This window comes from Gossypium arboreum, chromosome 8, assembly GCF_025698485.1.
Source record: "Gossypium arboreum isolate Shixiya-1 chromosome 8, ASM2569848v2, whole genome shotgun sequence".
In the NCBI taxonomy this organism is placed as follows: Eukaryota; Viridiplantae; Streptophyta; class Magnoliopsida; order Malvales; family Malvaceae; genus Gossypium; species Gossypium arboreum.
This window is the reverse complement of record NC_069077.1, coordinates 14902387-14929691: the sequence shown is the minus strand read 5'-3', so window position 1 is coordinate 14929691 and position 27305 is coordinate 14902387. Positions and strand designations below refer to the sequence as shown.

Here is a 27305-nt window from a genome sequence, read left to right as displayed (position 1 = left end):
ATGAATAACAAGCTATTTTATTAGGTGTGATATTCTAACCGAAATCCAATCATTAACTCTGTTACTAATTGTTATTAATTTTTCACTTCGGAAATTAGTCTCAATATTAAATACCTTTTTACTAAAGAAATCAAATACTACTTATATATACTAAAGTCAAATTCATATTTGAAAGAACCCATTAAAAAAAAACAAACAAAAATCATCGTTAAATCACTGAACTAAGATGTAAGTCGATCAATTAAAATGTGAAATTGATCCGTTAATTATACATTTTTCCTTTCTCTAATGGGCAAATTACCCGTCTCTCCGAAATTGGCCTAAGGTGTCAAAGACTGTCATAAATGAAACCCCAACTGAAAATCACTAATTTCATCTTCTTCCTGGTCCCGGAAAAGCTCAGCTTCTGCACTTTAAATTAAAATATACTACAAGTCCCTCTTTATCTTTTATAAATTTAAAATTTACTCCTATAATTTTATTTCTAGAAATTTAACCCCACTTTTCAGGTCAATATTTTAAAAAAAATTTCAAAATATCACACCAATAAATTTAACAATCTAAAAAATAGAAATTATTATTGTTTTGTCAAAAGCTCAATTTCATGTTCAAATAGCCTTCACCTCAACTTGAATAATATGTCTCTTAATCTTTTACTTCTATAACGAACTCGGAAAGAAACAGAGAAGAGTTAGGAACATCACCATAACCAAAAGGCTTAATCCACGATTACATTCCTTCCCCTTCATTAACTACGTAAAACACCAGATATTAGTGGATAGTCATAACAAGTTTAACATATCGTATAAGCCACAAACTCATGTAATGTGCTGCCAATGTAAGGCCACCAAATTGATACAGATAACCAATATCAGATTATAATGAACACTGAGTAGATGGTAATACACAAGAGCAAACAGCGATTAAAAAATCATCATCATCATCATCGACATCAAGTACAGTACAATGGAGGGTATATCTAAAAGGGAAATTTAATAGATACTCTACCAAGAATGAATTTTGGATGAAAGGCGACCCCCAGGAAAAGGCTGCTACGTTGAAAATGAACACTTGCTGGTTTGCAAATATGTTTTTATGGTAATTCTTTTTCAACATATAAAAGAAAGGCTCTAGAAACATGATTACTTAAAAGAGGACTGTCAAACTATACCTGATCTTTCAAAAGCATTACTTCCATAATAGAAGCTTGGCGATAAAACTTGCAACAACTACGGCTTATGGATCTTGAACCCAAATACTCTTGGAACGTAGCTTTGAGATGCCTTCTGTGGCTTCAGGTGCCCGTATGTCATCAGGAACAGGTGTGGAAATGTGGTCCCAAAATAGGCTCCGTCAATGTCTTATATAGAGTTAAGGTATCTCATCTAAATCTCAAAGCAAAACATGGCAGGGTCAAAGTTGGAAATATGAACATTGATCTTATGCCAGTACATCATCAGACCATTCATGTCAACATGATGTATTGGCAGATAGTGACCTGAAATTTACTAATGACTGTATTAGTTCCCATTGATTTTCTATCCTTATGATCATCAAATTGATAATGGTTCTGCATCTCCGGTGGACCAGTTCATGACATTTTTGCAGAAAAATGGAACACCCCCTCCTTCTACAATATCTCAGGCATTTCATATCCAATGAAATTTTTTCTCTTAATAAAATTATACGTAATATCAAAATATAATTTTTATTTTTTTTAAAATCTTACATTGACATTCTAAATAGGTAGCCTAGAGGAGTTCTCAGGAAATGAAACAAGTAGTCCTAGGAAGTATCCACGATGTTCAGAGAAGAAACTTATGGCCCTAATGCAGAAAATGACAAAAACAATATATGAATGTCTTTTTTTATTTTAAATTAACAATCATAAACGCATAGAAGTGGCAAGAAGGAAAGTATATTTATGACATGCATGTTATCTCCCTACAAAATCCATGCAACAAGAAGAAAAAAACAAGTTCAATGGCCAAAAGGATACTGCCTTGATACTTGGACCGGGGGTAGTAGATATCTTCACATCTAGGGCAGTATATTTTTACGGTGCTTGACCGAGGGGTATCTGATTGACCAGCTGGAAGACAAGGTTGTCCACAGCAATAAACTCTGGGGCATCTTCCAAAATCATAGTTCTTGTACTTATCTAGCTGTAGAAGTTTAAACAACATTATTCTAATCTAGTTGCCAATTTCACACGCGCGCACACACACACACACATGTATATATATCAAAACATGAAAGTATCACATCAAACATGATGGCGGACATCTCACCATAGCAGCCATTCCTTTGCTTGTCAATATGTATCTGGCATGAATCAGACCGTAAAGCATCTCCGCTGCAGATTCAACTAATTCATTTTGCTCCTCTGTAAACATATCTCCTACCGATTTCAGCCCCAACACAAATTACAGATCCAAGAACATAATAAGAGAAAGGAGACTTGCCATGTTGCTAGATGACATAAACAGTATGTTTCACTCTAATTAAATTATTATTATCAAGAACATCATATATAGCAAAAGTTTAAACTTTTAAGGTCGTCAAGATCTAAACACAGCCAGATTAGAATAAAAGCATGTCATAAAACTATATGCTTTGAAGAATGTGAATGAGACTAGCATTAACACTCTCAAGTCTCCAAAAACTAAAAGCAGAATGGAACAAAAGGCTTCAACAAGAACAGGATGGAACAAAATTTCACACATCCAAACAACTTAACCTCAGGAGAAACTAACTGTAAGCTTACCATGGGAAGATTCAACGTCCAAAATCAAATCAAGCGCATAATCATAATAAGGAACTTGGCTGCTTAGCCCACAAAGGTTAAAATCATCTTGGATGTAGTCATCATCAACTTCACAAAAGAATTCATTTCCACGTAGGTTGCAAAACCATGAAATCCAAGACGTGTCATCTCCATCAGAACCACTAACATCTGACTCTTCGCTGTCTGTTTCAGATTCATCTGCAACCATTATAACCAAAATTTTGCATCAACAAATGTCCCTAACAAGTGAAATAGAAAATCAGTGTCACCAAACATCAAAAGATAATAACCCTCACTCTGAAAACATGGTTCAAATCATGAATTAAAGTACACTTTCATAATTCACAAAGCTGAATGTCTAGAGGTTCATCAACATATATGAATCAAAATTCATTTAATTTTGGAAATTGCCCCTGGCCACTTTTCCCTCGATAAGGGCGTAACACAAAAAGCAAAAACAAACTTATTTTCAAGGAATCAAAACCGATGGTTCATTCGAAATATAAACGCAGATGTTTAGCAAAAAACATTCATATAAATACAATGTTTGGCCAATATCCATGTAATCTCATAACACCAAAAATTGTGACAATTCAAATTAAGAAAACTAGCCTAACAAAGTATGTCTCTTTTTCCAACTTTATAGATAGCAAAGCAATCATCTCATCGAAACTTGGATGTTAGGGGTGGTTTTAGAACCTTTGACCTTTCTGATGTTTTCTGTCTCTCTGAATTTAAAGCATCAGAATATATGAATTATTAATTTGTGTTTCAACAATAAAAACTCAAGAGTTCCATTTATATTCAGTTCCAATTACATCATATCAAGAACAATAAAAGCAAAACTAATGGAAGAAAGAAGAGTAAAATTTTAAAACAGTAAGGTCTAGACCTAGATATAAATTAATGATCACTAAAAAAAACCCAATTTGTCGTCTTTTCTCACAAGAAAAGAGAGAAGTCCGATTTTATTTTAACAAAATAGTCCTAATTCAAGAAGGATATGTTGTTATGTCTATACCTTCAGCGTTGGGTTTGGGTAGAGAAACGGAGCGAGAGTCGCGATGATGATCAGGTGGTTGCTTTCCGGGGAAGAGGTAACGTGCAGACTTATCCTTGCCGTTGATCACTCTGGAAGTGGAGGGCGAGGATCGTTCGAGCTGCTTATCAAGCGCCTCGTTGATCCGCTTTCGATCCACGGCCCCCACCTCTCCCTTGGACCCACCAACCGCTCTTTCCCCTCTGTACATCTTCTCTCTATCTCTTATTCTTCTTTGCCGACGATATTAATGGCTTCCGTTATCGCCGATGCATATCGTGAAATGACGGAAATGACCAACCCCTAGGTCCCCCAGAAATCTAGGGTCTTCTGTCTCTCGTTGGGTATTTTTGTTTGGTTTCGATATTGGTCTGTTTTAAAAACGGAGGGATGAGCGATAGAAACAGGGTATTTGTTTCCTCTCTACATTTTTTTTTTTTTTTTTTGCTGGATGTGGAAACAAACAGGGTAAAGAGAGAGAGAGAAAAAGAGTGAAGGGTAATTTTTAGAGAGATAAAAAGGTTAAAATGGGTAGAGAGTTAAAATGTCCGGTGAGGTGAGGTCGCCGATGAAACGGCGGGAGATGGGCTTTAGTTTGTGTTTAAATAGCGGGGGGCATGGCATCTACTCTCGGGTCGGGTCTGGTCTAATCGCTTCTACATTCTCTAAAAATATCACACGTGGACGAGGTGCATGATTAAGAATTTTTTTTTTCATTATTAAATAATGAATTTAGAATAAAAAATTAAATTAATTTTATAATCGATCTACACCAATTTATAATTTAATTAATTTATTCTCCCAACCATCATCGCTACTAGAATTTTCTAAATAAACTTTTAATTGGCATTATAATCGTTATAACTTGAAAACATCAATGTAACAACCTTAAGCGTGTAATATTCTAAGAATAATTTAAAATTTATATAAAATAAAATTTGAATTTACACATTCATTTATTTATAATTCATAAAAGAAATGAGCAAAAAGTGAGATCATCGCTCAAACAAAAATTAAACAATACAATTATTTCATAATATATTTATAGTAAACCAATCAACAAATGATAACATTACTTAAGATGTCTTTGTTTTCTACATAAAACTTAAAATGTTCTTAATATTCAATGATTCTCTCATTTATCATTTTGAATAAATTCAAGTTAAAATGTATACTATTTTTGTTTTTGTAAGTTAAAACGTTTGAAAAAAAAAATGGCCCACAACGAGAAACAATAGTTGAACTCTTCCTTAAAACTACACTCAAATATCAAAGTTCAAATTTAAGTAGTGTCATCTCTCACCCTTTCCCAATTTGTAATATATATAAAAAATAACATTGAAAAGATTTTGCATTTCTTTTTTTTTTTTTTTGACTATTTTCATCTTGATGTGTGAAAGTAACCATCAATGGTCCAAAAGAGGCAAAGGAAGAACAAAAGAATCTGAAGTGAAGAAGAGTAAATATTGGAGACCAGCTGTGCCAATCCAGCTAATTGGGCAAGTAGGCCAACCCTAGCAAGCCAGCTACATACTGTGTATTGATTCTTGAGATTCTTCATTCTGCACCTGGTTTCATATATGTCTTAACTCCAATTTAATTCAATTCCATTCGTACCGACATCAACTGTATCTAGTACTATTATATATTGTGTTGGATCATATGGGACACCTCACCAGCTTAAGTTTTCAGCCTATGTTTCCAAATACCGGTCCTACAACATAAAAAAAATGAATGCTTCATTAGCTCTACGACTACTTAAACTTTTGTCTCAACCATGAATGAAGTTCGCCTTGTCTTTTTTAGGGTATGCATTTTATTTTTCTAGTATGTTAAACAACAAGAGGGTACCAGCGACTGTTGGTATTATTAGTCAAATTGTCTTTTCGTTAAAGACACATTCATTCTATGATTTAATGATTGAAATTACCCCCCTACAATTTGGACATTCCATTTTAGGAATTTGCTATATGGATATATAGATATGGTTAGGAATTATGCTATAGGATCTCATCTTTTGCCCATATTCAACTAACTTTTACCTGTATAAAACTCAATAGGATTCTCTGTTGAACTGCACATAAATGAACAATGAATGATGTCCTATAAAATGAATAACTATCCTAAACGTACAATACTCATTTACATTCCATCACTACAATTACTAAGAACTTCATATTTATCTTCTCTACTAGGAAAGTTCAGATAGCTATGGAAATTTTTGTTTCTTTTCCTAATATTATTATATTACTAATGCTCTTTCTTGTATTCAATGTTCTTCCAAAGACGTGTAACTTACTATGCACTAAAATTTTCTCATCTCATAATACTGTTAAACCTAACCTAAAACTTGAGCTTGTATGTACTGCAATTGCAGCCAAGCCAACCCATGAAACTTATGGAACATATTAGTGTACCGGATCAATTAAATGCACTTCTCTCCTGGATTCTGATTCAGTAGAATGGCTCCTCGTTAAAATATTGAGCACAATGTCAAGATCAACATTCTGAAGCTTCCCCCCCACCCCCTCTAGATTCAGGAAGATTAATGTCAAGTCCCCTATGTGGTTTCTCAAGCCACACAAGAACAAACTGCTCACCACATTATATGCACAAAAACGATGGTTCACATATTTCTTCAGAGAAGATTTGATAACAACTACCCTTGGTTCTAATGCTGGTCTATCTGAAGAATGGCTACCAACATGAACATGCCATTCCATAACATTTATATAAGAAGTTAGGTACATAAGTAGAAAAAGGTAATCACTAACCACTGCTATAACGAAGAGATATCTGCAAATGTTGGGAGATGAATGGATGTAATTTTCCGTTATTAATCTTCAGCAAAATACTTCTCCTCTGCATCATGGTTAGCTTCCCTAAGCCAGTGATCATCCAAGGTCTCATCGTCATCTATTTTAGAGTAATCTAAATACTCATAATCTTCACCAGAGAGAAACTTCTGCTGCATGATGTAGGTGAATTGATCCATCCTTTCTTGCATTTCTTCTGCAGAAGGTGCTTCTTCGTGTTGCTCCATAGTTGCAGAAGCAGCAACAATGTCATCTCCAAGATGGTCCAAAAGCATCTGAAACAGACAATGCAAGATATCAATGCATGGACAACAAAATTTCACCACGAATACAATGAACCAGAGTGCCAGACATCTAGTTCCAAACACTGTCTAAACATTCAGAAACACCAACACATCATACTTGAAGACAAAATTACTAGGCAGAGCACAAACAACAGTAATAACCTAAAACCCTTTCATGAAACATTGTTTCTACCGAAGAAACCCAACTAAGAAACTTGTTTAAAAATTGCACGAACAGAGTCAAGTACTTACATCCTTTCCATGGTTGCCTCCATTTTCCATTTTCATTTCATCCTCATCTTCCTCCTCCTCTTCCTCCTCCTCCTCCTCCTCCTCCTCCTCCTCTTCTTGTTGTTGTTGAGGATGGATCTCATTACCAACCCAATCTTTTTGAGCGACACCAAGCCTCTGCTGCTGCTCCCTAATCTTAGCAACCAACCTAGCTTCCTCACACCTCCTCATCAAAGTCTCAGACCAGCGTTCCCCACGCTTGGCCATGCTCCTCCCACTTAAATCCTGAAACCTCCCTAAATATTCATGATGCAAATAAGGCTCCCTTTCCCTCATCGCATCCTCCGAAAAGTAATGCCCATCACACACCAATTTATTCAAGTAAGCCCGCCTCCGATTCTTGACAGTCACGGACCTCAATTTCAATTCTTCTAAAGTCGGGCTCATCTTGCTTCTAAGATGCTTTAAGTGCCAATTAACCTCATAATCATCGTTAAGTGCATCAAATTCATGGAGCTCATCACAAGTAAGCTGAGACCCGTATCTTTCTGCATCGCCAACACCAATTTAGTTAAAAAAAATGACTTTTAACACAATTCATGGAAAAAAAGTGAAATTGAAGGAAAAGGATAGTACCTAAGAAGACAGGGACGTCGCGGGAAAGGAGGTCGTGGAGGATGGATTTGCGATTGGAGGGATCGGAGGCCGAAGATTGAAGGGCGCGTGGGAAATAGAGATTATCGAGAGCCGACAGCCTCTCCGTGATGCTCTCCATCGCTTCTTCGCTAACTTTTCTTTCCATCTGGATCGATTTGGGAACCTTCGAAACCCCAGCTACACCGTTCTATGTTTCTTATGTAAGCTTATCAATGCTGTCGGCTATTCAAGGCGGTTTTTTTTTCCTGGGCTTGGCCGTTGGCGGGCCTTACCGAAACGACATCATTTTACATCCCAACTCTTTTTCTTTATGAAATTTATGATCACGTGTTGCCCACCTGACTAGTCTCCCGCTCGGACATCGGTCCATTTATTTCATCAAATAGTTCCATTTTGTTTCCCCAGTCGAGTCCTTGTTTATAAACAAAATATACATTTTTTTTTAATTTAAGTTTAATTAAATATTAAAATTCTTAACAATTTAAATAGTAACTCCTACTTTTAGAAACCATTGAAGTTTAATATTTGGAACTTGTATTAATAGCAATAATGCTTCTAGAAAAGCACAGCAGAAATAGCATCTACCTCTCACGAGTTTCATCAATACACTAAAATGGGAGCTATTTAAATCTAATTACCAAAGGACAATTTTTTAACTTATGAATCTACCAAGTTGGGGGGTTTGCCTTTACAAACAAAGGCTGAACTTGGGGGAACTTTATCATGTGTGATGTTCATCTGCAAAATCAAAGTTAGTAAAAATATAAACCATCCTCTTTGTTTTGATCCTGTATTTGAACTATCTGAATTACAAACTAACAAATAAGTCTGTCGATGACTATGATTGTTCAACGTGATTAGTAATCGCATCAGGGCAAGATTGTGCTTGTAGAAGCTCCAATCGGTTGAATGGTGGTGCGAATTGTAGTATGTAGTCCTCATCTGAATCCAACAAAAGAAAAAGAACAATCACACAGTCATTATCTAAAATATTAGCTCCATAAGATTTACTAAGACTTATGATAAGGAACTACAAAAACTTCCATGATGCTCCAAGTTGATTTTCCTCAATCATATAAACTACTATATATTTCTACCAAAAAACAACCAAAGTGGTGAAGTTGAAGCCACAGAGTAGCAAAGTTGTTGTATTGGCATAGCAGACCAAAGGGGTGCTGATGATACTTGATTTTATTCAATCTTATAAACAATTATACATTTCTATCAAAAACAAATAAAGGGGTTCAAGCACATGTTGAAATGGAAATGGAAATTAGAATCTTACTCTCTTTGACTGTTCCGTAAAGCCAGCACAGTACCTCATCAGCAAATGCCAGGCAGACTCCTCCCTAAAGATGAGTTTTAAACAAGGAAATAAGCGACTAATAGCACAATGAGTCAATGAAATTGGAAAAGGGAAGCCATAAAAAGGGAAAAAAACCAGTTCGGAGTATGTATATAGCCTAATACCTTCGTTGCACATGAGTAGTTCTTCACTATCACCCACTTACATCTTTGGGAATACAATTTTTTTAAATCAACTCAGTAGATTATTTGCTGTAATATATAATACCTGCCAGTAATTCTTCATTTTGACTCGATGGGTGATGTCTTTGGTTCTTAGTCTCTCAGTGCGTACAAGTCGCCCTGCATCATCCCTACACCATAACATGTCAATGGAAAAGTTCATATTTAACTGAAAAGAGAAAAAACCTAATACCAACAGCACCGCGGAACTGAACACCACTCAGCATTATTTTTTCAGATAAATACAGCTTAGCACACTGAAACAATTTGTTATTATTTATCTCAAATATGCCTGAGCTAAACTTATTTTATGGAACAAAGTGATTTTCTAGGCAACTGAAGTTAGTACGAAATAACAATAGAAATTACCTAAATCCAATAACAATATAAGGAACACCTGCCAGGAATGATTGAATCTGAGACAATAAAACAACCAAGTTATTTTGTCTGCAAATAAAGGCTAATTTGAAAAGGAAGAATGCCATTTCTCCATAAATAAACCGATGGAATAAGAATATCTTAAAATAAGATATATAATTTGCATGCCAAACTTCAGAGTAAGAAATATTCAGGTCCATTGGCTAAAATAACATACCCAAAACTTCAGTAGTTTCTCTCTTTCATACCTTTCCTCTGTATGATAATCCAACTGCAAAAGCAGAAACATTCATGAGTTACTCAAGTAAACGGATACAATAATGAGAAGGCAGCAAGTGAAGCATTGGGAATCACTAATTACCTCACGACTTGTTTTCAACTCCACATAAAATCTTCTTCCCTCATCTGTTGAATCACAGCAATCCATTTCAGCACCCATCAGAATACGATGAGCCCCTAATTTGGTTTTAATCACCGAACAGTATTCAACATTGGCATCAACATGATGTATCCCTTCACCATCTTCTCTTCTTGGATCTTCAGTGGCAAGGCTCTCAAAACAATACCCCCAATAACATCTAAATTAAAAACAATTCAAAAGTAAAGCACTCAGATCATTAAGTCAATGAAATAAGCAATAAAGGAAATAAGTTGGGTTGCACGCCACCTCGAAGCCTTTGATTTCTTCAAATTGCCCACCCATAGGAAATTTTATTTAAAGAAAGAAGGATAAAAGTAGGAGGGGGATGTCATAAAAGTTTTGGACTTTTGGTACCTTCGACGATCCAACTCACTTCGTGGTCTCTCAGGCAGTTTATGCACATCAAGATAGACAACACCATTCCGCTTGTGCACTCCCATTTCCCAAGGCTCATTTCTAATATAAGCAGTAGCCAGTATCTGCATGAAAACAAGAGAGCGTCCAGTGAAATACTGCTATGCGCCTTGGCGTAGGATCTAGTCACAGGTCTAGACGAGAAAGAATTCTTGCTTCGACCTATGGTTACTCAAAAGGCAGATTCGTCCTTGACTGAACCCCCTCTCAAAATATCGTTTCTTTTGATAGAATAATTGCTTACCTCTTTATTTCATATTGACAGCCTTTTATAGACTGTTAATGACAAAGGAAAGAGTCCTAATTGACATAAAATAGAATTCCTAACTTAGAGTTTATGAAGGAAATAAAAACCTAATATAATAGATAAGTAAAACTAAAACTCTTAGTAAAACCTGATATATAATAAATAAATAAAACTAAAAACTCCTATTGCAATTAAAGTGTCCATATCAAATACATACAAAAGTGGTTTATCATCCATCAAATTCATAAATGAAAACTCAGATAAACGTTGTCCCTCATTAGGTGAAAAATATTAGTAGCATCCAGGATGCTCATATACGAGTGAAAGACTGATGAACATCAGTTCTCTACCCTCGTATCATTCCAAGTTATACAAAAGCAAAGCGGATTGTGAGTGTGCATTCTATCTAGAGAAGCAATTACCTTATTAAGATTGTTGCGAAAAGTCTGCAAAAGCATAGGGAATATGGTTAGATTGTATCCTTAATAAAAACCATTAAACTTAGAATTCACAGGTAAAAGAATATCATTTTCCTTACCACAAAATGAATGTTTTGAAGAGGGATATTTTTGTCTCTTATGCAACCAAGAAGGTCACCAAAACCCTCAGAACCTAATTCTGGTCCAGCAAAAATCACAGGGTAGGCTGAATTGATTAGAACTCATACACAACCCGAAAGAAAGGCATAAATAAATGTAAGAAGTGCTTGTAATATGTGCATATCACCACAACACAAGACAATTTCAACATGATCAATTTCCAACTGTTCATAAATAAACCATACCTTTTTTCTCAATAAAGGTATCAAAACCTTGATTGAGATCAGCTCCAATCTCTTCAGTAATAAGACGCTTAAAAAGCCTCTGATGATGTAAACAATAGACAAATATACAAAATGAGCTAATGTGGAAGACACAATATAAGACCTACTGAAAAATTACCATGCTGATATCCATAAAGCTTACCAAGCTGCGGTCATCAAAGTAGACATCTCCACCTTCTACACGGCTATAACAAGCAAGTTCACATGGCTGTCAAATTTAGTTACCACATTTAGCAAAAGGTTGCCCAGGAAAAAAATTACCTGACAACATGTGTATGTGCATGTATATAGAAGTAAAAACTTTACAGGGTATCTAAAGGCGTAAAGTGATTCCAAACAGACAGTATCACGTTGACAAGAAGATCATAAAAATGTAAATACACCAAAGAAAACATATAAAATCCTGACAACCATTTTCACTATATCTGGAAGGGAAAATGATAATTTGGTATACTCAACCCATAATTAACTAATGAATAATTAAAGAAAATGGAAAAATAATTCACTCACTTCCTGAAAAGCAATGCATTTTCTAGATAACGTCTCTTCACTCTTAGAAAATTTCAGCTCAGAAACGAAACGCTCATCACGATGTCCATTAGCAAATTTGTTTCCATACCCATAACCTTGCCTAGGAGGATAACCAGGACGGCCAAGGATACCAGCTCCTCTATCATTGTGCCAGCGACCCCGTCCAAAACCTCCTCTACCTGGGTTATTAGTATTACGAATAACAGGCAATACTGCAAAAGAATAGTGAGAAAGAAGATTAGTCACCATTTGAACGGGAGACAAAGAAATTCAACAAATATCAATTCAATTGTTTCCTGTATATTACAGGAATTGCAGCCACAGCTAGTCTAGATATTCCTGCATATCATTGTCAATTTTTTTTCCCAAATTTCCTCAAATAAAGCAATCAAATAGCTCATGTTTTCTTCCTGTGATCTTACAATCTAAAAAACATTCAGTAAGCAGATAATAAGGAGTTCATAACATCTCCTATAGCTTATATGTTAAATTTAGCTGTTACTAGCTGGCTAGCTGGTCCTATAGTTAATTACTTAGACATAAAGATTACTCCCTAAAACTAAAAAAATTCACAGAATTCAAACCAAAAGTCTTATATTTTAATATATGATAGAGAAATCTCCTAAAAAAGGAATGGTTGCACTTCAAAATCCCCAATTAAGGGCCGAATAACTGAATCTAATAGAGAAATAATGAAATAAAGAATTACCAGGAATAGGGAAAGGGCTAGTGGCAGGGGTTTTACAGTAATCTTCATTATCAGACCCAAAGAGATCTTTCTCCTCTTCTTCCTCTTCATACCCAAAAATACTCCTTTCAATATTGTCATTATAATCATAATTATGGGTATTAACATTGCTCACTTCTTCTCCATTTTCCTCTTCTCCTCCGCTGCTAGCGCTTCCACTGGCACTGCTGCTATCTCCGCCGTCGCTTCCGTTGGACGAAGAAGAAGCCGACGACGACGATGAAGCGGAGGATGATGATGAAGATGAATGAGATGAAGAGGATTCACGGGAATCATCATGATTGTCGTTGTTATGGTCATCTCCAAAGAGGTCCACATCTTGCTCTGAGAAATCCATATCGGAAATTATATGCTTTTAGTTTTGTCTTTCGGTTTCTCTCTTTCTCTCTCAGAACAAAAGGAGCAAAGCGAATTTCTGCGTTTGAGGTTTTAGTCCTTTTTTTTTTTTTTTTTAACAGTTCCTTTTGACGTCGACTCGGTGTAAAAACTCAAGCGAGTTGACTCAGTCTATTACAGTACTACATTTTTATTGGGCTTTTATGAAGCAATTTTTGGACCGGATTGGGCCATCTTGAATTAAATCAAACTTAAATTTACATAATATTGAAATTTAGGATGGGATTGAAAGGCCGAAGAAGATTATCCCTCTCTGGATCGCAACTGTCCGGTTTGCTTTTGTAGCCTACATTTGGCACACGTCTGTCCCCTCGTCTATGTAAACCTTCCCTTTGAGCCACGGATTTACTGCCACCTACACCATGTCTTTTACTATTTTTGGTATAAAAAAAATACTTTCCTAAAATGCATTCAACGCTTTCAATTTAACTCTTCTTTCTCAGGTCTTATTTATTGCCAAAGGGTTTTCAATGTCTTTTACCTTAGGTGACTTATGATAAAAAAAATTAATTATACGTATATGTATTTATGTTTCATTTCATGTTTGTATTTTAGAATATTATAAATTTATATATAATAATTTTGTAGAAGTTAATTGTTTTTTTGGCATATTTTTATATATTTATCGTATTCATATTATTTTACATGTTATGTTTTGCATACTTTATCTTGATAGTTTTATTTAGAGAATAATATGTGCATTCATACTATTCCGTGTTGTGTCTTAATATATCTTACATTTTACATAAATTTGTAATATCAATTTAATTTTTTAAAAATATATATTTATGTCATATTCATTTAAATTAATAAATTATATAAATTTCTATACCATAATAATTTATTTTCTATAGATAATATTTTTGTATTAGGTTTATGTTATTTTTCATGACATAACATTTTTATTTACTTAAAAATTTATAATTACGTTTTATACATTAATTAAATATAATATTTAAGATTTTAATATGATTTTTGAAGCATAGCAAAGGACCTATTCTAGTACATATTATTAAAATTGCCTTCAAATTCAATATATTTGTAGAATTAAATTTTTGAAGAATTTTTTGATTGAGTTTTAGCTCGATTGGTATGAGCATTGTTACTAGTGCAAGAGGATGTGAATTGAGTGTCTTTGAAGTGCATTATCCTCCTATTTATGAGTTAGGAAGGGATTATAGGTAGTTCTAGTTATTATGTCAAAAATAGTATATATAATCGAATCTATAATGAGATTGTTAAAAAAAAACTTTTGAAGGATTTAATTTTTAGATAACAATGCATGATTAAGCTAAAGCTTAGGTTAAATTTGAAAGATTATTTTGTATAAATTAAAAACAAAAATGTTATTATATAACTAAAGGTAAATATCAAATTTATATATCAACTTTGATTTATTAAAATTTGATATATTGTTGAGAATCTTGACACAGAATCAACTGATGAAGAGACTATTTAGGAAAAATGATTTTCTTTTAGAATAGAAAATTGTATCTCATAATTACAGAACTACAGACTTTATAGATTACTTGCTAACAATCTATTAACAAACTAACTATTCTAATAACAAGACTAACCACCCAACTAACTATCAGTTAACTTCTTAACACTCCTCCTCAAGTTGAGGGGTGATATAAATCTTTAACCCCAAACTTGAACATCAAATACTCATGCTGCCTGATTCCAAGTGCTTTAGTCATCAAATCTGCAAGTTGTTCAGTTGTCCTTATATGTTGCATTTGAATCAACCCTTCTCGAATCTTGTCTTACACAAATTGATCTCTATATGCTTGGTGCATTCATGAAATATAAGGTTTGCTGTGATCAAAAGTGTTGCCTAACTGTCTAAAAAAATTAAAGACGTATCAAACCTATTAAGGCATATTTCTTTCAACAAACCATCCAACCAAACAACCTCTGCTACTACTACTGTCATACTCCTGTATTCAGCTTCTGCTAATGAATGAGACACAATACTTTTCTTCTTTAACTTCCATGAAATGAGGGCGTCTCCAAACTTACACAAAAACCAGTAATTGACCTTCTAGATATAAGACATGAAGCCCAATCTGAATCAAAAATGCAACAAGCTGTGGATTATTAGATGTAACTAATAAGATACCTTGACCTGGATTCCTTTTTATATACCAAACTACTCAAAAAGCAACCTCTAAATGATACTTCTTTGGTTTGTGCATAAATTGACTTAAGTGTTGAACTGCAAAAGATATGTACGGTCGTGTATTGGTCAAATATAGCAACTTGCCCAAAAGTCGCTGGTATATTGCAACATCAGGAATCAATTCATCACCATTAGCTGTCTGTTGTACAGACTCATTATACTCAATTGAAGTAAGCTTTTGATTCTGTTCAAGAGGTGTACTTGCTAGTTTTGCTTCTCCTAACCCAACATCGGCTATCAATTCTAATGCATACTCGTTTGATTCAGCACAATACCTTTGCTTGATCTTGCCACCTCTATACCTAGAAAATATTTTAGCTCACCCAAATCTTTCATCTTAAAATTATGATGCAGAACCTCTTTAAGCTCACTAATCATATCAACATCACTTCCTCTGATTAGCAAATCATCAACATAAACAAGTAATATAACTATGTTACCTCTTTTCCATTTTGAAAACAATGAATAGTTATGTCTACTTTGTGTATAACCTCCTTGCAACAATGTTTCAATATGCTTTAGATTCCATTGTCGAGAAGTTTGCTTCAAACCATACAACTACTTGAGCAAAGAACACATCTTGTACTCCCCCTATTTGCGAAAACGTTCTGGACTATCCATATAAACGGCCTTATGCAGATCACCTTGCAAGAAGGCATTGGAAACATCCATTTGGAAAAAAAAGTGGCCGTCCATCCATAGTAGCTACACTAATGACGGTCCGAACAATAACATGTTTAACCACAGGAGAAAAAGTTTCCTGAAAATCAACTCCAGTTTGCTTATTGTACCCTTTTTCCCACCACTCGAGCTTTAAATCATTCAATGGAACCATCAGAATTATATTTGGCTTTAAATCATTCAATGTATAATTTGTATGCATTAGGATAAAAATGATCACACTTTTTATGTTTTTTTTTCTCATTTTTCTTTCTTGCCAAGCACATTCAAAATTCATCTTCTTTTTACTATTACTTGTTTGGAACATAATACCTATCCAACTTTTAACTAGACTTCAAGTCTCGAGTGAAAAAATACTTTAATGAAAAATCATTATTTACATTTTGGCTTTTGATTTTTGCTTTTTTCATAAAACTTTTAATTTTTGTTTTCTTTTAATTTAATTTACATATTAATTAAAAATAATACATAATGAATTAGTTATCTATTTCATATAAATAATATATATAATATATAAAAGCATGAGTTTAAAAAATTAAATTGATGAGAATACTCTTTATTTTTCATTATATTTTAAATTTATAATTAAAATTAATTATTATATTTAATTTAGAATTATTAATTAAAAATTAAATTAAAATAGAAGTTGTGATAATTATACATTTAAAATAATTATAATGTAATAAAAGTTGTGATAATTACACATTAAAAATAATTAAAATTTAAAATACAATTATTAATTTTAAAAAATGTGTCAATTTAAAAATAGAGTTATTACTTGAATATGCATAAAGTAAAGGGAAAAAATTGTAATAATTATAATTATTTTAAGAAAGTTGTGCTAATTTTATTGATGTAAAATAAAGTTATTATAATAAAATTCTAAGCATATTAATTATTGCTTAATTAATATTAGAGTTAATTATGCTATTTAGTTATTATATTGAATAATATTACTTTGCATTAATTACCTAAAGTAAAGCTGTATTGTATGTAGAACATGTTAAAAATATTTTAATTATTATTTGAAAATTTTCTATTATAATATTTAAATTCATAAGATAATTTATTTTAATTATATTCAATAAATCAAATAAAAATCATATTTTACACTACTTACCGCAATTAAAATTACAATATTTAAAAATTAAGTAAAAATTAAATGCGTAAAATCGCATTTCATGTTAGAAGCTAATTACATAATAAATTATAAAATTTATTCTTACATACCTTAAAAAAGATATTTTATATAGTTATTAGGCTAATATTTTTATTATAAAATTAATATTAATCAATAAAATAAATCTTATATGAACAATAAAAAGCTAATATATATAATTTTTATAAATTTAATTATTTTTAATTTTATCTATTGAGTCTTAACTCGATTAATATTGGTACTTGTTGTCAATGCAAGAGCATATAGGTTCGAGTATACTAAAATGTATTATCCTCCTATTTATGGGTTGAGGAAGAGCTATGAGTAGCTCTAGATACAGTTAATTTTATAAATAGCAAATAAATTATTGTGAAAATAAAATAAAATAAAATAAAGAACACACAGATTTTTACGTGGAAACTCTTTCGAGAAAAAACCACGGGCAGAGGAGAAGAAAATTCACTATGTCGAATTCAAATTATTACAAGAGGAATAGACTATGTCTATTTATAGGCTTGTAAAGCCATATTCTAGTAAGACTGAAATAACTTATTCTAATCTATATCAAATAGATGGAATTTAATAAGGTTTAAAAACCTTATTCTAAAATAAAATAAAAGAAGTGTAATTCTATATGGATTCTTCTTTTATTTTATTTTATCACTGTATTTTATTTAAATAAGGATTCGGGTCACTTAATTCTAACAATCTCCACCTTGACACAAATTCTCAATAAACAAGTTCTTCATTGCGAACTCTCAACGAACAAGTTCTCCACCTTTTCCATAAAACCCCTTAAGGGTTTAACTTCAACAATGAACACCAACCAAGTCTAGTCAATGCTCAAACTTAGTTATAGGAAGTGACTTAGTCATCATATCTGCAGGATTTTCATGAGTACTAATTTTGCTCACAACAATATCACCAAGAGCAATAATATCACGAACAAAATGATACCGAACATCAATGTGTTTTTTTCTCTCATGAAACATTTGATCTTTTGTAAGAAATATGGCACTGATTGTCACAAAATCTTGTCTTGATTTGAAGGTCTTCATTGAGTTCACTAAAGAGTCCTTCAACCAAATAGCTTCTTTACAAGCCTCAATAATCGCCATGTACTCGGCAACGATTGGTAGACAAAGTGACTGTAGTTTGCAAAGTGGCTTTCTAATTAATTGCACAACCTCCGATTGTAAAGACATAACCTGTGAGAGATCTTCTTCTATCAAGGTCTCCAGCAAAATCAGCATCAACATACCCAATTACTTCATCTCTAGTTCTTCCAAACTGTAAGCAAACATCAGTAGTACCACGTAAATATCTTAAAATCCACTGAACTGCTTTCGAATGTTCTTTACCGGGATTCACCATATATCTGCTAACTGCACTAATTACATATGATAAATCTGGATGTGAACAAACCATAGCATACATGAGAGATCCCACTGCACTAGAGTATGGAACATGTGACATGTACTCAATCTCATCATTTGATTGTGGAGACAAAGCCGATGAAAGTCTGAAATGGGCTGCTAAAAGAGTACTAACAGACTTAGCACTCTGCATATTAAATCTGCAAAGAACTTTCTCAATGTACCCCTTCTGACTTAGGTACAATTTTCTTGCTTTTCTATCTCTGAGAATCTCCATACCAATTATCTTCTTTGCTGGTCCTAAATCTTTTATCTTAAATTCTTCATTTAGTTGGGTTTTGACCTTTTTTTATCTCTCCTTTATCTTTTACTACTATCAACATGTCATCAATATAAAGAAATAGATACACAAAAGAACCATCACTGTTTTTCTTAAAGTAAATACAACTGTCAAAACTACTTCTTTTTAAACCATGAGAAGTCATAAAGGAATCAAACCTCTTGTACCACTGTCTTGGTGACTGTTTCAAACTGTAAAGGGACTTTTAGCAAGCAAACATAGTCCTCTTTTTTTGAGACTGTAAAACCCTCTGGTTGTTGCATGTAAATATCTTCCTCAAGTTCTCCATGCAAAAATACAGTTTTTACATCTAACTGCTCAAGCTCTAAATCATGCATGGCCACAATACCAAGCAAAGCTCGAATCGAACTATGCTTAACAACTGGGGAGAACACATCTGTGAAGTCCACTCCTGGAATTTGACTGTAACCCTTTGCAACAAGCCTTGCTTTATATCTGGGTTCTTCAACTCCTAGAGTCCTTTCTTTCTTTTTAAACACCCATTTACAACGAACAATCTTCTTATCTTTAGGAAGTCTCACAAGATCCCATGTTTTGTTTTTGTGGAGAGATTTCATCTCCTCTTGCATAGCAAACATCTATTTTTCGGAGTCTTCACAGCTAATTGCCTCAGAATAATTAGATGGCTCTTGGTTTGCGTCTATATCTTCAGCCACATTTAAAGCATAAGCAACTAGATTAGCCTCGGCATACTTCTTTGGAGGTTTAATTTATCTTCTAGTTCTGTTTTTGGCAATAGAATATTGCGGTGAAGAAGCAACTCTATTCTCAATTTTTGTACTGGCTTGAGGAGTCGACTCTGTATTAATCTGATGCTCCACCTGCTTTTGATTTTCTTTATTGGAAGAGTCTTTAAGAGATAAGTTAGGTAGCATAGCAGTTTCATCAAAAACAACATCTCTGCTAATCACAACTTTTCTATTTTCAGGACACCATAACTTATACCCTTTTACACCAGCTTTATAACCAAGAAAAACACATTTAATGGATCTTTGTTCCAATTTTCCATTATCAACATGAGCATACGCAGGACACCCAAAGATATTTAAATCAGAATAATTAGCAGGATTACCAGACCATAACTCTTGTGGAGTCTTTTTCTCAATGGCAATAGATGGAGATCAGTTGATAAAAAAACATGCAGTAGAGGCTGCTTCTACCCAAAACGACTTTGGTAAGTTGGCATTTGACAACATGCATCGAACCTTCTCCATGATCGTTCTGTTCATTCGTTCTGCAACGCCATTTTGCTGTAGAGTATGACGAACTGTCAAGTGTCTCATGATCCCTTCTGACTTGCACAATCTATTAAATTCATCAGAACAGAACTCTAAGCCATTGTCTGTGTAGAGGTATTTTATTTTTTTTCCCATCTGTTTTTCAATCATAATTTTCCAAGACTTAAATGCAGAAAACACATCACTTTTCTGCTTCAAGAAGAACGCCTAAACTTTTTTGGAAAAATCATCAATAAAGGTTAGCATATAATTAGCTCCACCTCTCGAAGGCACTCTGGATGGCCCCCATAAATTAGAATAAATATACTCCAGCGTTCCCTTCGTGTTATGGATTCCTTTGGTGAATCGAACTCTCTTTTGCTTCCCAAAAACACAGTGCTTACAAAAATTCAGTTTACAAATTTCTTGCCCATCAAGAAGTCCTCTTTTGCTCAATTCTGCCATATTATTCTCACTCATATGCCTTAGGCACATATGCCAAAGTTTAGTAATATCATCATCTGACAAGGAAGAGGAAGCAACAATTGCATCACCAGTAACAGTAAAACCCTGCAAAACATATAACTTGGCAATCTTTTTCTGTCCTTTCATCACAACAAGGGAACCTTTGAAAATCTTTAAAACCCCACTTTCAGCTGTGTATCTGTACCCTTTTGAATCAAGAGTACTTAATAAAATTAAATTTTTTTTCAATTCTGGAACATGTCATACGTCACTAAGTGATCTGACAACTCCATCAAACATCTTAACTTTAATTGTTCCAACACCTGCGATTTTGTACGAAGTATTATTTCCCATCAAAACAACACCTTCAGACACTATTTTGTAAGTTGTAAACCAATCCCGATTGGGACTCATGTGGAAGGTGCAGCTTGAATCAAGTATCCACTCTTCGTTTACTTTAGAATCATTGACAGACGTGACTAGAAGTTCACCATCGCTGTAGTCTTCTACAACATTAGCTTCACCGAAATTTTCTGATTGTTTTCCCTTTTGATTCGTGGCCTCCCTTTTAATCTTATTCTGTAGCTTATAGCACTCAGATTTAATGTGTCCTTTCTTCTTGCAGAAGTTACAAGTTTTATCTCCGTTTGAAGACTTTAATCTACCCTTAGATTTACCGCGAGGATTTCGTTCATGTGTCCTTCCACGATCATCATCAACATTCCAATCTTGTCTCCCACGAATAATGAGACCCTCTCCCTGAGAGTCAGGTTTAGCCACAAGATGCTTCATCTTATCATACGAGGTCAAAAAATCATAAACCTCATCAACTGTGAGAGACTCGCGGCTATATAAAATCGTGTCTCTAAAGGTTGAATAAGATAAGGGCAATGAAAAAAGTAGAATCAACCCTAAATCTTCCTTATCATACTGAACCTCCATGGCCTCGAAGTTTGAGAGAATTTCTTTAAACACTGTTAAGTGTTCGTGTACAAACACACATTCCTCCAAACGATGAGCATAAAGACAATGTTTCATATGCAACTTGCTTGTTAGAGTTTTCGACATACATATTTGTTCTAGCCTCTTCCATAATGCAGCGGCGGTCTTCTCTTTCATTACATCCTGTAAAATTTCGTTGGACAAATGCAGATGTAATTGGTTAATGCCTTTCGATCCTTACGCTTCTTCTCTTCATCTGTTAATGTCGAAGGTATCTTATCTATCCCTAGCAGGGTATCTTCCAGATCCATCTGCACAAGAACTGCTTGTATTTTAATTTGCCACAACGCAAATCTGGTGTTGCGATCCAATAGCGGAATTTCATACTTCAAAGATGCTATTACCGTGATCGAGATGAACAACCGGAAGCTCGGATACCAGTTTGTGAAAATAAAATAAAATAAAATAAAGAACACACAGATTTTTACGTGGAAACTCTTTCGAGAAAAAACCACGGGCAGAGGAGAAGAAAATTCAATATGTCAAATTCCAATTATTACAAGAGGAATAGACTATGTCTATTTATAGGCTTGTAAAGCCATATTCTAGTAAGACTGAAATACCTTATTCTAATCAATATCAAATAGATGGAATTTAATAAAGTTTAAAAAACCTTATTCTAAAATAAAATAAAAGAAGTGTAATTCTATATGGATTCTTATTTTATTTTATTTTATCACTGTATTTTATTTAAATAAAGATTCAGGTCACTTAATTCTAACAATTATTTTATTATATTCACATTTTATTTTACCCTCCTAATTTTTCCAGCACAGCTACGACCACTCTTTTTTAATATCATCACAGAAATCGTACTCCATGTCATGAACAGATCACGTTTGTTCGTCTTGCAAAATCATCATCTATTTGCACTAAAGAAGGAAGAACGTTCCTCCAAGTTCATTTTTGATATTTTTAGGATCCTAAATGAAACAATAATTTGGACCCCTTTTAAAAAAATTATAAAATATAATACAATAAAAGCTGAAAAAATTTTGGAGCCTGATGAAACATTTATGGTGAAAAATTAAAAGCTCTAAACATTTAATTAATTCATTTTAGTCTAAATTTTTTTCCACATTAAAAACTGAAAAAAATATATTTTTTAAGTTCCTTCCAACCTTGGGCCTAGGCAACTTCACTCTCAAACAACCCCAGGGCTCTGCGTCCCTCTATTCACAATCATTTTCAGCATGTATTTTGGCGACGAGGGACTTGGAGGAACCGACAAGCTGCGCTCCAAACTTCAACTAAGAGTATGGACATCCTCGATTATGCACCCCATCGGGGATGTACAAGGGCCAACAGTATGCAATGCAAGGATGAAATAACAGTTCCAGATTCCAGAATCACCCTCCAACACCATACGACGGTAACCCATCCCATAACTCCTTTACCCTGGGCTAGGTCACCGACAATATACTGCAGAAAAATACTGAGAAAGAAGGTTACCAATAATTACCATTTTAAATAGGAGACAAAATGAAATTCAACTAGAAAAATTCATGTCGGACAACATCGAGCTTAAATGTGAATTATTGAGCCTCTTGTATTTTATACCCTTCATTTAAATGGATTGCTTTCTTTTAGCTTACTACTTGCTTTATGCCTTTTAATTTCATGCCCAATTTACTCAACTTTTTTTTCCCTTTGACAGTGATAACATAGACTTATCATTTCCTCGACCTTAATAATTGAAAAAAAAACAATTTCACGTGAAAATATACAGAACTTTGCTAAACAAAACAACATACAAATCTAGAAAAAAATTATATTAATAATCCTTAGAAAATATAAATAACTAAATATTATTTTACTTTAGTCTTTTGTTGGTATAAGGGTCACGTGGCTAAACTTTAGTACGGCGAATTGCACAATATTAGATAATTCATTTGTTTCAAATCCTCTTAAGTCAACCTATCTCTCAAAAAAGTGAGAATCCTAAAAAAAAATTCTCTAGGACATTGAAATAAAGCACAAACAAACTCTCAAAAGCGAATAAACAACATGCAAACAAAAAAAAACACCACAAAGCTAAGCATACCCAAGTGTTTGAGTAAATGCTCTCAAAATATTTTTATTACTTTGAATAATTACAACTAAGTGATTACAAATGAGAGAAACGACTCTAATTATAGTTGAGTTTTCTATGATCTAACGGTCTAGTTTAAAATGCATCAACGACTGAGATTAAAGGCAATCTACAAGTTAAGATTCTTAAAAGATTTATAAGGTTCTTTAATATTACGAAATATTCATCCTAATAAATACAAATTACTAGTAGATTTATAAGGGTGTATCATTTAGTAGATGAGCCTTCAATTTCTTTAAGTAACGGGTCATTCCTGTTGGGTCAAATGACCCCAAGTGAAGAACATAAATTATCGAAGTGTGATTTGATGACAGACTCCTTTGCATAGCCAATGAAACAAATAGATTATTTCCCATAAAGCATTATAATATTAAAATAGAAAACAAAAACAACTTCATTCGGTCAAATAATTTTTTTTGGTAACAACATTCAATCTAACAATTAATGAATAAACTGTTGGAAAAAATTGCATTTTATGGCAACTTTGAGACATATTCTCAATAGGTAAAGGTGGAGAGTTGAATTTTATAATTATAATTTCATATTCTACTCTATGAGACCTTTACAACGGTATATCATATGCTTAAAATGGTTGAGTGATAAATGAGAAATTGATGCTCAAATTAAGCTACTTGGAAACATTGTTGAGGAAAAGTAAAGGCTTAGATCTCACATTGGTTAAATACCGTAACAACCCGATAGTCACAGGTGTTAGAAAGTGCATTTTTGATACTCCGTTACCGTAAATCAAATTAGTAAATATTTATTAAAAATATATACAAAGCTAGTTGTGTAGTTAATTAGGTTTTGGTTAGGTGAATTTCCTTAAATTAAGAGTAATTAGGTAAAAGGACTAAATTGTATAAAGGGTAAAAGTTGAATTATAGATTTAAGAAAAATTAAAAGGACTAAAGAAGCAATAAGCCTTATTCTAACAAGTGGATGGTAATAGTGATTACATGTGTAAAAATAATATACATATGCATATATTAATAAAATATATATTACTTAATATTTAAGTAAATATATATAATATAATAATAAAGTAAATATAAAATAAATAAGTAAATGAAATAAATAAAGAAAAAAAATAGAAATAGAGAAAGTCAAACGAAACAGGAAGAAAAAGGAAAAAAAAAAGGAAAAATTAGGTAAGTTCCAAGATATATTTGAAGTCATATTAGAATTCTCGACTAAAAAGATAAAAGATAAAGTTGACGAGGAATAGCTCGGAAGTTATATTAGAATTCTCGACTAAAAAGGCAAAAGATAAAGTCGACGAGGAATACCTCGGAATTTCCAGTTTGTATTTCTATAATCCGAAACTGGTTATTAATTGTTATAATTTTTATTTAATGTAGTAGAGGTAGGTAATTGATATTTTGATAATTGATTGAATGAATTGAATTGGTAGATATATATATTGAATGGATTGATTTTTGAATTGAAATGATTATATGTGTAATTATGTGATTATATGATAAATCAGTATTGGATATTGATTATATCTGAAATGTGAAATTAAACCCTATTAACTGTATTGGGCTGAGTCGGATATAGATGGCATGTCATAGGATTAGAAGAGTTCAGAGATTTCTTCGACTTTGAGTTGATGAGACACTGGGTGTCAATTTACTTCGGTTTAGCCGATGAGACACTGGGTGCCAATTTACTTCGGTTTAGCCGATGAGACACTAGGTGCCAAACTGGTGTGTTTGGTTGGATCGCGTATCCGTCCGAATCCAAGTTGTGTTAATAGGGGTAAATAAATAATAAAGTTCTATAAGTGATGTTGAAATGACATGGTATGAGAAATGGAAGTGATATAGTGAATTGAAAATTGAATGTGAAATATGTTGACAATACATGGAATATATGAGTTATATACTCATGAATTGAGTATGGTATGAAATGATGTATTCATGAATTGAGTATTGTATGATTGATGTCATTGTACGAATAAATATGGTTGATATGTGAATAATCATTTATATAGCAATTATGTGAATTAGTATATTGTTTAATAAATGAAAATGATAGTTATGATATTAATGTCATTATAATTTAATTGTGCTTATTATATTATATTATATTGTTTTTAAATATTCAGATTATAGAAATACCACTTAGTTTTTACTCGGCTTACGGTTTTGTTTTCTGTGCACAGATTAGGTACGATGATTTTGAAGAGTTGTAATTGAGGTTGTGAGCATCCATCTCATCACATGCCAAGAGGGTATGTTTCAAAATTTTGAATAGAACGGCATGTACTTAGGAAGATCAAGTGTGTTCCAAGTAGTAGAGACTAAATTATAAATTATAAAAATTTATATTTTTAATGTTCAAATATATTAGTGATTAGCCAAAATCACTTTGGCACCAAATGTAATATTCTTAAATTAGGTTTCTTGGGTCGAACCGGTATAGGGGTGTTACAAATACCAAGTATGAGATGTGTTTATATATGTGAGCTCTCTTAAAGGATAATTGAATGATTAATTTTGTAAATTTGCCTCGCACACAGGAAGGTCTAGGTCCAAACCTAACGAGGTTGGGGCGCACCCGCACGACGTGGACGCGAAATGTCGGGGCCCAAATGGACTTGCGAATATTTTAGCCTAACATGAATTTATTTCTCCTCAGCAGACATAATTTGCTTATATATGAACAGTGTCTGATTCTAATCAATTTGATTTTTTGGCTCTTTAATGGCAGATTTTGTGGTTATTTCCAAATTTTTCACCGTCCTACATGCCTATAAAAGGTTGTGTTTTCTGTAGAATTAAACCTACACTAATAATTTCTTATATCGAAATTCTGTTGATTTCAAAATTCTTCTTTTGTCTCACTGTATTTTTAAAACATTTCGGTGATAGAAAAAGGCAAATTTCGATCATTGATCGTTGTAGATGTGCTACTACTTTGATCACTGTTGTTGTTGTTGTTGTATTCTAGGAGACATTCAACCAACGTTTCTCCAAGTACCGTAGGAGCGGCTAAATCTATCTTAAGGAAGCTTTATTTCATAGGCCTCAACATTTCGTAAAATCCTTATTCTTCCTTCTAATTTAAACTTTTATTCGATTTTAATTTTGATAATTTTAGTATTTGATAAATTAAATATAAATTATTTTATTTTTATTCTATATGTATTTATTTATATTTAATTTATTTTGTTAGCAAACATAAACAATACATAATCTAAGACCCAGAGCGGAAAAAGACTAAAAACAAATAATTTCATATGTTATTCACAAAAGAGAAAGAAAAACAACCAAATCTCAGCTTAACGTTATAATAGTAAGTACCTGGACGGCAACAATACCAACCAAAGTAGTGTCGAATATGAGTGTCTTTAATTAGGGTGCTGTGGAGGGTCCGAAAGTGGAAATAGTTGAGGAAGACGTTGGTGGTGTTGATGGCGGCGGGTGATGGTGATGAAATTAGAGGGAATGGAGTGAAGAGTGCGT

General features: G+C 33.2%; 3 protein-coding genes across 6 annotated transcripts; all 3 read right to left on the bottom strand.

Moving 5' to 3' along the window:
* Positions 1 to 551: 551 nt before the first annotated feature.
* Positions 552 to 4460, bottom strand: LOC108469571 (casein kinase II subunit beta-1). Of its 3 annotated transcripts, none has more exons than XR_001869151.2 (6): positions 3810 to 4459; positions 2768 to 2986; positions 2292 to 2401; positions 2000 to 2165; positions 1172 to 1360; positions 552 to 752 (listed from the first exon to the last, which is right to left on the bottom strand). XR_001869151.2 is itself a non-coding variant. In XM_017770468.2 (5 exons), exons 1-5 carry the CDS (start codon positions 4036 to 4038, stop codon positions 1230 to 1232), a joined length of 855 nt encoding a protein of 284 aa, XP_017625957.1. In that variant the 5' UTR covers positions 4039 to 4460; the 3' UTR covers positions 552 to 1229. The 3 variants fall into 3 exon arrangements, 1 of the variants encoding a protein (XP_017625957.1); XR_008269462.1 differs by having other exon boundaries at positions 2292 to 2386; XM_017770468.2 differs by having other exon boundaries at positions 552 to 1360; positions 3810 to 4460.
* A 582-nt stretch (positions 4461 to 5042) lies between these two features.
* LOC108469570 (uncharacterized) lies at positions 5043 to 8058 on the bottom strand. 2 transcript variants are annotated; one of them, XR_001869149.2, is made up of 4 exons: positions 7795 to 8058; positions 7180 to 7706; positions 6602 to 6918; positions 5043 to 5541 (listed from the first exon to the last, which is right to left on the bottom strand). XR_001869149.2 is itself a non-coding variant. In XM_017770467.2 (3 exons), the coding sequence occupies exons 1-3, from the start codon at positions 7958 to 7960 to the stop codon at positions 6664 to 6666; spliced, it is 948 nt and encodes a 315-aa protein (XP_017625956.1). In that variant the 5' UTR covers positions 7961 to 8058; the 3' UTR covers positions 6432 to 6663. The 2 variants fall into 2 exon arrangements, 1 of the variants encoding a protein (XP_017625956.1); XM_017770467.2 differs by lacking the exon at positions 5043 to 5541 and having other exon boundaries at positions 6432 to 6918.
* Positions 8059 to 8326: 268 nt separating this feature from the next.
* LOC108469569 (NAD-capped RNA hydrolase DXO1) lies at positions 8327 to 13368 on the bottom strand. The gene is made up of 13 exons (XM_017770465.2): positions 12866 to 13368; positions 12136 to 12368; positions 11768 to 11833; positions 11587 to 11665; positions 11341 to 11420; positions 11225 to 11248; positions 10496 to 10620; positions 10082 to 10298; positions 9938 to 9991; positions 9712 to 9758; positions 9389 to 9473; positions 9101 to 9164; positions 8327 to 8757 (listed from the first exon to the last, which is right to left on the bottom strand). The coding sequence occupies exons 1-13, from the start codon at positions 13239 to 13241 to the stop codon at positions 8654 to 8656; spliced, it is 1554 nt and encodes a 517-aa protein (XP_017625954.1). The 5' UTR covers positions 13242 to 13368; the 3' UTR covers positions 8327 to 8653.
* Positions 13369 to 27305: the final 13937 nt, after the last annotated feature.